This window comes from Coenobita brevimanus, chromosome 60, assembly GCF_032717465.1.
Source record: "Coenobita brevimanus isolate Jiangsu-jjx chromosome 60, ASM3271746v2, whole genome shotgun sequence".
In the NCBI taxonomy this organism is placed as follows: domain Eukaryota; kingdom Metazoa; phylum Arthropoda; class Malacostraca; order Decapoda; family Coenobitidae; genus Coenobita; species Coenobita brevimanus.
Window position 1 is genome coordinate 34,934,540 of NC_137013.1, and position 16,573 is coordinate 34,951,112.

Below are 16,573 nucleotides of genomic sequence, written 5' to 3' on the forward strand. Positions count from 1 at the left end.
AGTGGGTAATTACAGCGCTCCAATCAGATTGAGCCGGTGAAGGTTTACATCTAAGGGATGGTTGGGGCTTATTGCTCACATAATGCCATTCAGGGATGAGTGAGGTTGGTCACTATCATCTTAAATGTCAGGACCAACTTGCCTAGCCCTGGGCTCCTACACTCCTCATGAGGCAATGTAGGATTCGATGAGGGATGGATGGACGGCTATTTTACTCATTATGTACTTAAAATCCTCCTTCAGGAGGGGATCATTGAACTTGGCAAATAATCGGTTTCATCGAATTGTGCTTCCCCTTCCCCCAATTGATCTGATACAGAAAGGGTATACTGTATTAACAGATATGAACTTGTGGATATTGATCCAATGAATGTTGAAATGTTAATTAAAGCAGCTTCAACAGACATCCGTTATAATAATTAAGAAAAATACAAACAAGATGAACTCACCTTTTTATTTTTCACTTTCACTGACATTGTTTTTGTGTCGGACTTGAAAGGAAGTTCTTCTAACCTATGATATTTATCCTTTGCACTGTATATTCCATGCTGTAATAAAGAAAGACAAGTGTTATACAATCATGATATTAGATTTTTTTAAAGTAATACATTCACATTAATATAAATAATGAATCAGAAATCTTCACTAGTAAACTATGTAATGACAATCAATAATAGTAGGCAATATAATAAATAATTTATCTCCTTAACCCCTCGTGGGCCAGGGGTTACCAAGTTACATGGAAGGCCGATGGGGTACTGGAGGACCCCAAACCTTAATGGTGTATTTCTGCCATATTCATAAAGTTATATCTACTAAACTTTGTACATATGTTGCCCAGGACACGGCATGTGGAACCAACCCACCAAGTGTCCTTTTTTTTTTTTTTTTTTTAAAGGTTTGAGTGTGGAAGTACTGATTCTACACTTATCTGAATGTCTGATTGTCAGTATTCTTGGAACAGGTTCTCAAAATAATAACAAGTTCACGTGTAAAGTAAATTAGCATGATCATAAAATAAAACTATCCCTATAATGTTCGAATCTGGTACAATATTTTCTTGTTTTATCCTCTTGATGAGCATCTTCTGTATTACTACCACCACTTGCATTTTCAGAATTATCATCAGCACTCACAGGAGACTTAATACTGCTCAGCCTAATTTCACTGTCTGATCATTCAAGCACTTCATAATCATCAGCGTCGGATACAAATAAATCACCATCTGAATAATTTTCTTCTTCTTGGTCACCTTCTGCCATCGCCATTGAGCATAAAACTTTGTCACTGGTATTGACATTGTCCTAATGTTTATAATCTGAAAAATCTAAAAATAAATACAGCATATAAAAAAAATTAGGCACACGAAAGGCCAGGTGGGGTCCTGGTGGACCCCACTGACATTTATTGCAATGTCACTCCTTAATCATGCAAGATATTCTGTTCAAATTTTATTACTATATAAAATAACCATTTACAATAAAAGTCATAAGAGGCCATGCTGTGAAAGTAAAAAATGGCTTAATGGCAACATTTTAAAAACATGTTGGGGTCCGCATGGACCCCATTTGCCCACGGTGTTAAATCTAGTGACTTTTTTTGTTTTAGCTAACTCTTTCCAGTACCAGATTACTGTATTTTACTCATAATTAGTTATGACTGCTGGTAGTGAAGAGTTAATGATGACTGCATTTAATCCCTCCAGTTTGAAAGTTCTATCCACAGGTAAATACACATCTGCAGTTACCAAAAAACAAAATAATGAATAGGTCATCACATTGCATACATTATCCCCTTCAATCATATGACTTATGAGGTGCTACCTAAAAGTTCCTGAAATTTGACTAAAGAATGAAAAGAACTTGGCGCCTGGTGGTTTAGTGGGTAACTAAGACGCTCCAATTGGATTGGGCCAGTGCAGGTTTATATCCAAGTAGTGGTTGGGGTTTACTGCTCATGTCATGTCACTCAGGGATAAGTGAGGCTGGTCACTCTCATCTTAAATGTCAGGATCAACTTGCCTAGCCCCGGGCTCCTACGCTCCTCGTGGGGCAACACTGGATTAGTAGATGATGACGAAAAAAAATTAATTCCTAATTACCACCATCCCTTTTAAAGTGGTCTCTTCGGGCATGCAGACATTAATCCCAGTGTTTCCCCCAAGATCGGAACGCGTTTTGGAAGTCTTTCAGCATCAGCTCATTCAGGATCTTCTGTTAGTCCTCCTGGATCTCCCCAGTGGTGTCAAATCTTAGTCCTATCAGTTAGATTTTCATTTTCCGAAAGAGGAAAAATCACAGAGGGCCAGACCTGGTGAATATGGGGGGTGGGGGACAACCATCAAGTTTTTTAATACCCAAAACTGCTAAACAACAAGGGCTGTGTGTGCAGATGTACAGTCATAATGAAGCACCCATTTGTTTGTGTGCCGCTTGTCTGGACAGTTTCACTTCACGTACTCCCAGAGCCATCTCAAAATGTCCCAGTAGAACTTTGCACTGATGGTCTGTCATTGAGGAATGAATTCCTCATGAATAATGTCCTTAATGTTGAGGAAATTGATGATGAGCATTGACTTCACACTGTCCCTGACCTGATGTGCCTTCTCTGGTCAGGGCGATGCTGGTCTCTTCCACTGCAATGATTGTTGTTTGGTTTCTGGGTCCTACCCACAAACCCAGCTTTCATCACCAGTAATGACACCTGAGAGGAAGTTAGGGTCATTTCTGGTCATTTCCTTGAGCTCCATGCAGACCTCCACGTGATGCTGCATCAGCTCATCAGCCAGGAGCCTTGGGACAAACTTGGTGGTAACAAATCTCACGTCAAGGTCGCCAGACAAAATGCGATGGCATGTTCCATATGATAGGCGAACAATGTCACAAAAATTGTGCATTGTCCTCTTGCGATCTTCAAAGGTGGTTGCTCAAACTCTTGCCACGCTGCCAGGAGTTTAACTGGCGGAGGGGCAACCAGAACATGCATCATCATCTGTTGACGTTCATCCACTTTTAAAATGCTTAAACCCGTTGTAGGTTTGTGTAACCTTCAAAGCATTGTCACCAAATGCTTGTTTTAACATTTTACAAGTTTCTGCTGGATTCTTCTCAAGTTTCACAAAGAACCTGTCGCACAAATGTCACTCTTTCACATCCTCTATTTTTGAGATCACAAAATTCACAAACTAACCCAACCACAACGATACAAAAACACACACGTGCAATGAACACATCCACCCTGCACAATGCCACTTGACACGCTAACAAAGGAAGCATGCACTGCCATCTAGAATCCACAAACCACACAACAAGCAGTTTCCGCCCTGCTTTCAAATTTTGGGAACTTTTGGGTAGCACCTCATTTTATATACTGTATTTAACAGATTTTTAAGACAGATTTTTCAAATGGGTGAGGTTAGCTACAGCTTTCACTTCCCCCTCTGCTACTATGGCAGTCTCTTAATATGTGAAACTGTCTAGGCATACCAAGAACAAAATTTTTGAAATGTCAAATGATTTTAGGGTTTACAGCTGATTACATAATATACACACGAGACAGATGGAAGAGCTGAGGGAGGGGTTTTAATAATGACAAAAAAATATGACAGCAACGACGTTTAGAAATAAATACTGGAAATAAAAAGACAAAAGCTATAACAATAGAAATCATCAATGAGAAATGTAATACGATAGAAACAGGAGCAGCTTATATGCCACCTCGAACAAAGATATGAAATGTTGAAGAATAAGAAGTAATGAATAGAGGTGTGCTGAAATACTTCGAAAAATTGGTCCAAAAAAGAAATGGACTGGTATTAGGTGGAGATTATAACAGTCAATTGGTTAACTAGGAGGAAACCAATGTAGGTACAGTAATATCATCAATACACAGGGGTTATAACTTACATCAACTGGCAACAGAGAACTGATGGATCCAAAATACTGACCCTCTCGAACTCTTTTGACACAATTTGTGTCCAACAGCTTCTGAATATTATATGACCCCCACAGGCTGGCCCAGCCTTACACGCCACACACCCCTCACTCAACGATGTGCGTGACATTGGAAAATATTTCCATTCAACTTTCTCCCCTGCCTTTAACTGTATTGTTATGAAATTGCTACATGCTATAAATGAATAAATGATCTTCCTAATGAATAAGAAAAAAATATATATATATACCATATCGTTCACTCACTTATTCAAGCTGATTTTTCACAGACATATATTTCATCAATGCTTGTTAAAGGAACGTTGCAGAGCAATTATTTGCGATGATTTTTGTACAAAATGGCACTAGCTCTATTAGAAAGATTTTTATGGTGTAAGAAATATAAATATCTTATCGTCTTTGACCACACCCTGCCAGTCTAGTATCAGCTGGCACAACATCATAAAATATTTCCAGTCATCTCATTCCTTTACCCTTATTTGTAACTGTATTGTTATGAAATTACTACATGTTGTAATTGAATAAGTGATCTTCCTAATGAATGAATAAAAAAGAAAAGAACAAAAAAACAACACTACCATACTTTTTTGTTCATTCATTTATTCAATGCCAATTTTTAAAGACATATACAGTATAAACATTTTGTCAATGCTTGTTGAATGCTCTACAACTTTCTCCCAACAAGCTCTGACAAAATGTTTATATATCTGTGAGAAATCATCCATCCATCCATCATCCAATCCTACATTGCCCCATGAGCAGCGTAGGAGCTCAGGGCTAGGCAAGCTGGTCCTGGCATTTAAGATGAGAGTGAACAAAGCTGAATAAATGAGTGAACGATAAAATATGGTAATTTATTTATTTATTTTTTTCATTCAGAAGATTGCATACATCCGTCCATCCATCATCCAATCCTACGTTACCCCATGAGAAGCGTAGAAGCCCGGGGCTAGGCAGTTGGTCCTGACATTTAAGATGAGAGTGACCAGCCTCACTCATCCCTGAGTGGCATTGCATGAGCAATAAACCCCAATCACCCCTTGGATATAAACCTTCACCAGTTCAATCCAACTGGAGCATAATAATTACCCACTAAACCACCAGGCGCCAAAATTTGGTTATATGGTTACCACTCAGCATAGTAAATGGTTTCCTGGTGTACAGGAAACCATTTGGCTTGTCACTCAGTGTAGAGTCACCCACAGGCAGAAGGGAGAGGAAAGAATGAAGGAATGGAAAACAGAAGAGGGAGTGTAAAGTCACCCATTGGCAGAAGGAAGAGAAAAGAATGAAGGAAAAAAAGACAGAAGAAGATGGAAGGAAACAAGGATGGAGGAGAGGACAGGGCAGACACCCGAGAGCAGCACTACATTGAGTGAGTGGATGGTGGGCGCCCCCACCTACCTACCAGCTTATTCACTTATAAAATGTGGCAATTTTGTAACAATACAGTTATAAATAACAGAAGGGGAGAAAGCTGAATGACACAACCAAAAATTGTGGCAAAATATACTGCAACTTATATGGTTGGACACAACCTGAGCTGAAAAAGCTGGTAGTTTAGTGGGTAATTACTGCACTCCAGTCGGATTGAGCCAGTGAAGATTTATATCCAAGGGATGGTTGGGGTTGACTGCTCATGTATTGCCACTCAGGGATGAGTGAGGCTGGTCACTCTCATCTTAAATGTCGGGACCAACTGCCTAGCCCCAGGCTCCTACACTCCTCATAGGACAATGTAGGATTGGAAGATGGATGGATGGATGTATATATACACTCAATCCTTGTAAACTGCGGCAATTTGGGTCTGGATCACAGCCGTGATTTACGAATTCTGTGATTTATGAATAATAACTCTTATGTGAAAAATTAATTTGGGTCTGGACTTTGGCCAACCCGTCCCCACAGCACCCTACCTACACCTATCTAGGCACCATCAAACACAAACATACAAATTTGGGAATATTCAGTGCATGTAATAAATAGAAATATGCCAAGTTAAGGGATCTCACCTTAATCCTATGACAAAATTGCTTAAGTGAACGGAGTGGGGTGGTGTTGGGAAGAACTTAGAACCTTTCAGCACTTATTCTTCCCAAACTCTTTCGCCAGCTTTGAAAACTTCTCTCCCCTCTCAACACGACGAATGAGCTCCAAACGTAGACTGTATAACAACGGCAGCAGCTTCTTGACGCCATACTGCTTAGAGCACTTCATCGGGGGGTCGGGAGGGGCCATGGCAGGTAGGAGACAGGGGGAAGTTGCACAAAAAAGGCAGGTAGCTCTTGTACTCCATGGCGACGGTCTGTTGTGTGCGGACTGGCGGGAAAAGAACAACAACAACACGGCGGCATTAGTATGCACACATGCCACCAGGGACGTGCGGTGATTGGTTGTTGGGTTGCAATTTTCAGTTTGAATGCCGCAGTCTGGGGTTCTCCTTGGAAAAGGCCCACTTGGGTGCCTAGGTCCGCGATTTTCGTGACTTAACAGTGATTTAAGGCTGCCAGCAGTCTGACGGCCACATAGCGGTGATTTACGAATCCGTGATTTATGAACACGCAACTTAAGAGGATTGAGTGTATATATATATACAGTACCCTCGCGTCCAACACGCGTTAGTCCAGCACGATTCGGGTCCAGCACAGAGAGCAATTAATTAGTATTATTTAATACGATTTAATTACTGCAACACGAGTGTGTTAGCATAACACGCACAGAGCTCCGAGAAGTGGGCGAAATCCGCAGAGTTCACTCTAGCACGATCACCCCCGGTCCAACACGGTCATACTGGACATTCCCATGATGATGATAGCCAATGAAAAACTTCTGATCAAGTAGCCTTCCCCGCCCGCTATCGTGACGTGATCTTGATGCCGCCCAATTAAAAACGCTTCTGGTGTCACGTGATGTTTTGTTTCCATTTCTCCCGCCACAGCGCCACTCAGTCACATAATTGCATTGGAAGGGCTTTTTTCTTGCTGCATTTTCTGCCCTTGTTATTGCATTTTACCCTGCTCGCGATGCCTAGGAAGCCTTCTGAGAACCCCAAGAAGCGTCGGCACCTCCCTCAGGCCACCAAACTAGAAAGCATCGAGAGGAAGAAGAAAGGGGAGAGGAAAGTTGACATTGCCAAGGCCTACGACATGAATGAAGCCAACGTGATCATAATAAAAAACTTAAGACAAGATCCTGGCAGCCGAAGGCTATCACACGGCACTTCATACCAGGTTTGCCGAGGATACGATGGTAAATCGGAACGGTAACGTGGTAAAATTGCCGACGATACCACGGGCATTTGGAATTCATCTGGATGGATTCCTGCCAGCATACGACGGGGAAAACAGTGCGACCAAAACCCAGGCGACTCGACAGAGAATGTATCGTACAACAGCATTGAACATTTAGCCTGACACTGAATACATATTAATATTTTAGAATAAATATCAATCGTTTTGAAACCTTTCTCATCGGCGTGCATACCAGTTTATAAACAAAGTTGCTTCTCCTTATTCTCTACCGAGTCAGCGACAGCGATCACTTTCCACAGTCACGAGACGGGGCTCTGGCAACAGTGTGAGAAGCATGCACTTTGCCGAGGATTACACAGTGCTAGGACAGGCAGAAGCAGGACCTTCCATGGCTGTGGACAAAGGTAGTGATTCTGAGTGTGATTTCGAAGGATTTATGAGGGAGGTTTGATTTCGAAGGATTTATGAGGGAGGTTGAGGAGGAGCAACAGCCATTACCCGCTAGTGACGCCAGCAGCCATCCTCCGGGGACCCAGTAGGACTAACTACAGCCTTGGATACCATCTTCCATTCCCAGCAAGCCCACCAACACTATCCTAAAAGGTTAGTTATCATTTATACCACAGTACCATTTATTATAATTACAACAGTACCAATATATGTATAGGTATATGGTATGTATTTAGGGTGACTTTTCCGAGGGTGCTGATATAATTCATTTTTCCCCATAAGCTCTATTGTTAGTCCAACACGTTTTTGGTCCAACACGTGACCCATGCATGACAATATTACCGTGCTGGACGCGAGGGTACTGTATACTATATACCTAAGCTGCTTCCCCCAAGGAAAGGGAGGTAGCCAAGACAGGACAACACACTCCCAATTTACTCATGCACTCAAACACATTCACTTGTATCTTAGCCCCAAAGGGGAGATGTGACAGATCCTCACTGCACCACACCGCACAAGGGTCAACTGCACGGTGCAATCAGTGACATCCGCAGCAGGGCCTGACAGCAGAGCTGGTTTACCCTTGCCACAACATTATCCCACCTCCCACTCACCTCCTCCTAATATGGCCCTTAATGCTAAACGACTGTAAAACATCAAACCTCACCTTAATTGCAGCAGCCAGTAATGCCCCCTCTGTTGGTTGTCCCAGCAGCTGACCACCAACTATCTGGGCATTATTACACACAGCACCTGCCAACCAGACCATTTCAGTAATTTGCTCAAGTACTACAAGTTCATCATCACCATCGTAACTTTATCTCCTACCAATGGATGGGCTAACACAGGATCCAGAAAACAAGGAAAGAGAAAGTATTAAAGTGGAAGAAAAATTATAATCATCCTCATCCTCATCAGTGCCATCATCATCATTACCAAGAGCATCACCTTGACCTTTGTGTCCACCTAAGGATAAGGTGAAGTAGAATCTGCAAAACCAAGAGAGATCAGGCATGGAAAGGGAAGAACTATCAATTGTATGACAAGTAAAACAGGCCACACACACACATTCTCACTCTCTGGGTCTGCCTCACAAGCCTGGAAAATCTGCAATATATTTATGGAGGTAACTACTTTTCCTTGTACCCCAAGGAACTAGCAGTTGTTCATCAATCATGCTTCTCTAATTTGTCATTTCCCTATGTGGGCCCTAGATAATATAACTGATTGCCATTACAGTATCTATATTCATCCACCCATCATCCAATCCTATGTTGCCCCATGAGGAGCATCGGAGCCCAGAGCTAGGCAAGTTGGTCCTGATATTTAAGCCATTATCTATAAAACATAAAATTTCTGTTGAATCTTGTAAATGGTAACTCAAAACTTTTTATGAGATGCTACAATCCTGAAAAAGGTGTTGTGATGGATTATTACAGAGTTTCTACACTCCTCATGAAGCAACACTGGATTAGATGATGAATGAATGATGAATCAACCGGCTATACATAAATATATATATATATATATATATATATATATATAGTGTACAGACATACAACATATACCGTCATTACTCGTTTTACAATGTTTCGGTTTACGATATTTCGCTACAACGATAAAAGTTCTACCCCAAAATTCTATTTACAATAAATTTCCCACTATAACGATTATGCCATCAGAAAGCACCAGGCACATGCAACGTGACCGTCGCTTGTCTCAGGCAAGATGGCGGTCCCGGCGTGCAGGCATTGTTATGGTTCAGGTCCTGCCACCTCTTCGAAGCCCTGTCTTTTCAATTTGTTCATGTGTGCCCCCCAGTTATCATCATCTCTCAGCCAAACATCGTACTACAGTACTGTGGATTTGTGTGCCCAGTGGTAAGGTCGGTGCCATGTAGGCCCCAGTGTTATGGTTGGTGCAGGCATGGGTCCCAGTGCTAAGGTTGGTGCAGGTATAGGCCGGATTCCCCTCCCCCTAACCTGTTCCTGTCTGACTCAGAGGCTGACCACTAGTGCCTGTAAGCACAGGCTGTCCCCCAGCTTCGGGGGGGACAACTTGGAGACGACTTGGACCAACACAGGAAGGAATGAAGGTGGGTTGTCATTAATGGTTCAGTCTTGGTTAGGTGACTTTGGGAAGTTGAGTTGACGTATCCCCCCTTTTATAATGGGTTCCAATGTACCGATTTACGATAAAATCAGTATAAGATAAAGTATGACCTGACATAACCCCATCGTAAAACGAGTAATGACTGCACACACATATATATATATATATATATATATATATTCCTTTAAGAATTTGGTAATGAAAAGTTAAATTTGGTAATGAAAATTGAGGAGTTTGGTAATGTGGCCGAGTTCAGATCTGGTAACCCTGTCCCCAGGTACTGCCTAACCTTTGTTCACTGGATGCCACATGTGCTTGTTTTTTATGAATAAACAGTGAATAAACTGCAGTACATCGCCACTAGACCACATGGGGCTTTACAGTGTTGTGCAGTGTTAAGAAATAAGAATTTAGAGTGCAAAGGATTAAGTGTGGAGTGAGTGTCCAGTGCAAAGTGGCGGCTGAAACTGGCGTGGTGCAATTAAGAAGAATGTGCAGTGTTAAACAATTATAACTCACATTGCAAAGAATTAAGTGTAGTACAACACTGGATTACTATACGTGCTTCAAGAGCATTTTCAACACTACCAGAGCCTTAGAGAGTTAGAGGCAGCGGTCACAGAAGTGCTGTAAGTACAGTACCCTATACGCTTCTAGGCCTAAGTATTTTCCGTCCTCACTTCTAATTCCTCATTTTCTGGTTCCCTTTCATTTATTTCATGCTTTATGTCCATTACTGGTGTGAATAGGGTCTTAAATAGGTTTAAATAAGCGCTATGTATGTCCGGTAGGGAGTTATTTAGGTGGCTTTCAAAGTTAGGCTGGGTTAGGGTCATAAGTACCAGTCAAGCAGGCAGAGGCCCACTTTCCAGACGGGACCACTTTCCAGACATGCCTTTGGCTCTATTACATCGGACAGTAGAAGAATTACTGTATATACATACAGCAAGACCTCACTCTAACAGACTAATTGGGGCCCAAACCATTCCGAAAAATGCGAAATTCTGATGAAAGCGACATCCGGACTTCCCCCTGCTAACCCGGACTTCTTCCGACATATCAGACATTAGTCAGGATATCATGAACGGTTTTTAAACCATTTTGACTACCTTTCAAGTACTGTACTGTGTATAGCTCCACTACATTAATCAAACGGTATAATATATATAATAATTCTGTACTGTACATTGATAAACATGTCTTTTATTTACCTTATTGTGGTGAACATAGCTGAAGTGGTCAGGCAGTCTGGACTGTTTCTGGCTTTACTGGACATTCTCTGACATATAGGAATTTAATCCGGTAGCTCCTTCAGTCCGATAAAACCGAATTCTGGTCTATCGAAGTCTGTTACACCGAGGTTTTACTGTGTGTATATATATATATAGATAGATAGATAGATAGATATATGTACAGTATAGATAGACAGATATATATATATATATATATATATATATATATATATATATATATATATGTATATATATACATACACACACACATACACATAAACACACACACACACACACACACACTATCTATCTATCTATAGCCCGACGCCCTAATCCCGCAAAAGGTGACCGCAGACAAAACGCCTCCAAGTCGCTCTGTCACCCACCATTTGACTACCCTCCCCCAACCCCCCCCCTCCCTCATATACCACACACACACACACACATATATATATATATATATATATATATACAGTATATGGAGCCTCTATGGTACAGTGGTAGAGTGTGCGTTTTGTACACAGGTGAACCAGGGTTCATGCCCCGCCAGGGTAATAAACTTTGGGAGTGTTCATCCGCCCACGTACTGCATTGGCGGACACAAGGGGTGCTGTGGTTGAACCAGTGTCGCTTACTATTAAGTATGCTTGCACCCAATCGGCTTGTGTGTATATACAGTATATATATATATATAAACAGGTAAGCCCTAAATTCACGCGAGGGTTAGGTTCCCAGACCCTTCGCGTATGTGGTAAATTCGCGTATATGTTCTGCCCTTGTGTGCACATAATTACGCATGTCTATATGTATATTACATCTGAATAATACTGTTTATGCACTACATACACCTTATAAACTAGCATAAAGTATTAAAAACAACAAAAATATAAGAAATTTAAAACTGAAACCTGACAAGCACAGAAGTTTAGACTTATGGAACAGCCTTGACAGAGAGATCGTCCAGTCTAAAAACTTGAACGAGTTTAAAGCTAAATTTGACTTACTGAGAAACAGCAACAGAAACCCACGAGCATAGTACATTCCGTGTATATCACAATTAGGTATATTAGGTAAATACTTAAATATTTGGAACGACTTAGACAAAGAGGTGGTGCATGAGAAAAACATTCACGTGTGTAAAGGTAGACTTGATAAATGTGGATACGGAGACAGAACAACACGAGCATTGCTCAATTCCTGTATACTACAAATAGGTAAATACATGGCCAAACCACCTCAGTGTATTTCTCCTAACACTTTCTATCACATGCATGTCCACATGGCTGACATTAAAATTTCTTCAGCTGATGTATTTTCTGCCATCACTGGCCTCAATACTAATAAGGCATAGGGGCATGATGGAGTCCCTCCTGTTGTTCTCAAGAACTGTGCTTCTGTGCTTACACCCTGCCTAGGCAAACTCTTTCGCCTTTGGCTATCAACTTGTACCTTTCCTTCTTGCTGGAAGTTTGCTCTTATTCAGCCAGTCCTAAAGAAGGGTGACCACTCCCAACCCTCCAACTATCGTCCAATTGCTTTAACATCCTGTATTTCAAAAGTTTTTGAGTCAATTCTTAATAGAAAAATTTTAAAGCATCTTTCCTATCACAACCTTCTTTCTGATCGTCAGTATGGGTTCCGTCAGGGACGCTCCACTGGCGATCTTCTCACCTACCTTTCAGACTCCTGATCATTTTCCTTTCGGGACTTTGGCGAAAGCTTGCCATTGCACTTCACATCTCAAAGGCTTTTGATCGAGTCTGGTATAAATCTTTAATTTCCAAACTGCCCTCTTACGGTTTCTATCCTTCCATCTATGCCTTCATCTCTTCCTTTCTGGTCGTTCTATAGCCGCTGTTGTAGATGGCCATCATTCTTCTCCTAGATCTATCAACAGTGGTGTTCCTCAGGGCTCTGTCCTATCACCAACCCTCTTCCTTTTATTCATCAATGACCTAAGTTGTACATCTAACCCTGTCCACTCTTATGATGATGACTCCACCCTTCACCTTTCCATTTGGTTCCCTAAACCTCCTTTTCAGCAGTTACTTCAACAAACAAGGGATGAGGCTATGGCACACCTAATGTCTGACTTGGCTTGTATCTCCGACTGGGGTAAAAATAATCTGCTTGTTTTTAATGTATCAAAAACTCAGTTTTTAGACCTATCAACCCGTCAAAATCTTCCACAGGCATATCCACTAATGTTTAATAATATTCAGCTTAATTATGCATCATCCTTGAACATGCTTGGGGTTTCATTTACTCGGGACTTATCTTGGAAAGATCATATTACACCTCTTGTAAAATCTGCTTCCAAGAGATTAGGTGTGCTAAGCCGACTCCATTCTTTCTTTACCCTTGCACAATTGTTGACTCTATACAGGGGTTTTATCCGTCCCTGTGTAGAGTACAACTCTCATGTGTGGGGAGGCTCCCCACATACAGCTCTTCTCAATAGCGTGGAGTCAAAGGCTTTTCGTCTCATTAACTCTCCTCCTCTTACTGACTCCCTTCAATCTCTGTCTCTTCGTCGCACTGTTGCATCTTTATCTCTTTTCTATCACTACTTCAATGGTCACTGCTCCTCTGAACTGTCTGCATGCATTCCTCCACCTTGCGCAGCACCCGTCTAGCAGCAAACTCTCATCCTTTTTCTGTCCAACTCTCTATTGCAAGTTAACCGTTACTCCCAGTCCTTCATTTATGCAACAGGACAACTCTGGAACTGTCTCCCTCTGTCTGTATTTCTTGCTTCCTATAATCTCCAGTCTTTCAAACGCAGTGTGTCCAGGCATCTCGAAATGATTGGATCTTGAATTTGGCTCTCTCTTGTATTTTGTTTTTCTCTTGGAAGGAACAATAATTGCGGGCTCGTGGCCTTTGGTTCCTTCTTCCTCGCATTAAAAAAAAAAAAAAAAAAAAATCACAATGCTCCTTCACTTCCTCATTTGTCAGTCTGTCTCTCCATGTAACTCTACATGCTCCTCTCAAATAACTCATTTCCATTGCTCTCACTCTTGACTTGTGTCCTTCCAACATGGTCCAAGCTTCACTTCCATACATTAGATTTGGTATCACAATACTGTACTGTCATGCAGCGACTTTTTTAGTTTCATGTTCACTTCCCTGTTTCTTACCACTGATTTCAATGAACCAGCAACCTTTCTTCCTTGTTGTACACTTTCAAGCATTTCACCCTCCAAACTTCCATCCTTACTCATCACACTACCCAAATTCCTAAATGCACTCACATTTACCATTTCCTCATCCTCCAACATCAAGTTAAATCCACTGACTTCATTTCTCTTGAAGACCATGACTTTACTTTTCCCTACCTCCACCTTTAGATTTCGTTTCATACACACTCTTCCAAACTCATTCACTAAGCCTTGCAGTTCTCCTTTGTCTTCACTTAACAATACGGTATAATCTGCAAACAACAGTACAGGGAATTTCCAAACACTGCCCTCTCTGATTAAAGCTGCTCCAACATCCATTACCCTACCTTGAACAGTATCTTTTTAATAACCTCGTCCATATACAGACTGAAGAACCATGAAGACATTCACTCAATTCACTATCCACATGCACTGCAGCTTTAGCCTCCTCATACATGCTCTTCATGACATAATGAAAATAATAATAATAATAATAAGAAAAAAAAAATGTACGTCTGGTGAGAGAGAGTCTTCTGACCTGCCTCTAGAAGTTTTGTTAGCGCCTCACTGGCCAGGTCGGAGTAGCCGGCTTGGAACACCACCTGACCGTCTGCCGAGTATCCTACGCCGGTGAGATGACATTCATCACCCTCAGACGTCATGGCATGGGTGACTGTCATTTCATTCTAGTCCAACAAAATAATATATTTCAACCCTTTTGCTGTTAATCATGCACTGGATACTGTATTTTACTCAGAATAAAATATGATGACACTTATCTGGCTGATGATGATTTAAGCAGTATTGTAAAAGGGCTTATGGAGATATACTGTACCTTTTGTCTACAACAATTCCATAAGAGCTGAACTATATCATCTGGTGTTGCTAACTATCTATTTATCTGTTTATTTATAGCCAGATGCCATAATCCCATAAGGAGTGGCTGTTTGACTTTGAACTGGTTGTTTTAAGGGGAGGGGCACTAACCCTCCACCAACCCACTTCCTGACATCCAAGGAACACATATGAGCATGCAAGTAAAAAAGTCACTGCATGACAGTATAGTATTGTGATACCAACTCAAACATACGGAAGTGAAGCTTGGACCCTGTTGGAAGGACACATGTCAAGAGTGAAAGCAGTGGAAATGAGTTATTTGAAAGGAGCATGCAGAGTTACATGGAGAGACAGACTGACCAATGAGGAAGTGAAGGAGCACTGTAGTGTGCATGTGGATGTGATAGAAATCGACAGGAGAAATACACAAAGGTGGTTTGGCCACCTCGTGTATGGTAGAATACTTATTGACAGAGTTAAAGAAAGAACAGAGAAATTAGTTGGAGAACAGGGAGGCTTTAGGAAGGGAAGAGGTTGTGCAGATCAGATATTCATTCTTAGATCTTTAGTGGAAAAGATTCTAGAGAAGGGAAAGAAGTTGTATGCGGCTTTCATGGATTTGGAGAAAGCATATGACAGGGTGGATAGACAAGGATTGTGGAAAGTGTTAAGAATATATGGAGTAGATGGGAAGTTGTTGACTGCTGTGAAGAGTATGTACGATGGTGTGAAGGCTGCAGTGCATGTGGATGGTGAACTAAGTGAATTTTTCTCTTTGAAAGTTGGGTTGAAACAGGGTTGTGTCATGTCTCCATGGTTGTTCGATCTGTACATGGATGGGGTAATAAAAGAGGTACAAGGTAGGGTAGTGGATGTTGGAGTGGCCCTGGTGAGAGAGGATAGTGTTTGGAAACTCCCTGTACTGTTGTTTGCAGATGATACTGTGTTGTTGAGTGAAGACGAAGGGGAGCTGCAAGGCTTGGTGGATGAGTTGGGGAGAGTGTGTAAGAAACGGAATCTAAAGGTGAATGTAGAGAAGAGTAAAGTGATGGTCTTTGAGAGAGGTGAAGTCAGTGAATGTACAGAGAGGTTGGATGGTGAGGAATTGGAAAATGTGAGTACGTTTAAGTACTTGGGTAGTGTGATGAGTAAGGATGGAGGTTTGGAGGGTGAAGTGCTTGAAAGGGTACGGCAGGGAAGAAAGGTTGCTGGTTCTTTGAAAGCAGTGATAAGATACAGGGAAGTGAGCACGGAAGTGAAAAAGTTACTACATGACAGTATTGTGATACCAACTCTAACATATGGAAGTGAAGCTTGGACGTTGTTGGAAGGACACAAGTCAAGAGTGAGAGCAGTGGAAATGAGTTATTTAAGAGGAGCCTGTGGAGTCACATGGAAAGACAGGCTGACGAACGAGGATATAAAGAAGCGTTGTGGTGTGGATGTGGATGTGATAGGAAGCGTTATGAGGAACACACTGAGGTGGTTTGGCCATGTGGAGAGGATGGAGGGTGAAAGACTGACGAAGAGAGTGTATGTGAGTGAGGTGGAGGGGGGAAGAGGGAGGGGGAGGCCGA

The 16,573-nt window shown here is 41.6% G+C and overlaps 1 protein-coding gene across 1 annotated transcript in view; it reads right to left on the minus strand.

Annotated features, from left to right (window-relative positions):
- Positions 1–16,573, minus strand: part of LOC145403367 (calcium-transporting ATPase type 2C member 1-like) — a 39,448-nt gene that overhangs the window by 12,610 nt on the left and 10,265 nt on the right. The window contains exons 5-8 of the mRNA XM_080275153.1: positions 14,698–14,845; positions 8,269–8,407; positions 2,678–2,792; positions 450–548 (exon numbers count right to left, since the gene is read on the minus strand). Of these exons, the coding sequence (XP_080131279.1) occupies positions 450–548; positions 2,678–2,792; positions 8,269–8,407; positions 14,698–14,845 (501 nt within the window). The remainder of the gene's footprint in view (positions 1–449; positions 549–2,677; positions 2,793–8,268; positions 8,408–14,697; positions 14,846–16,573) is intronic.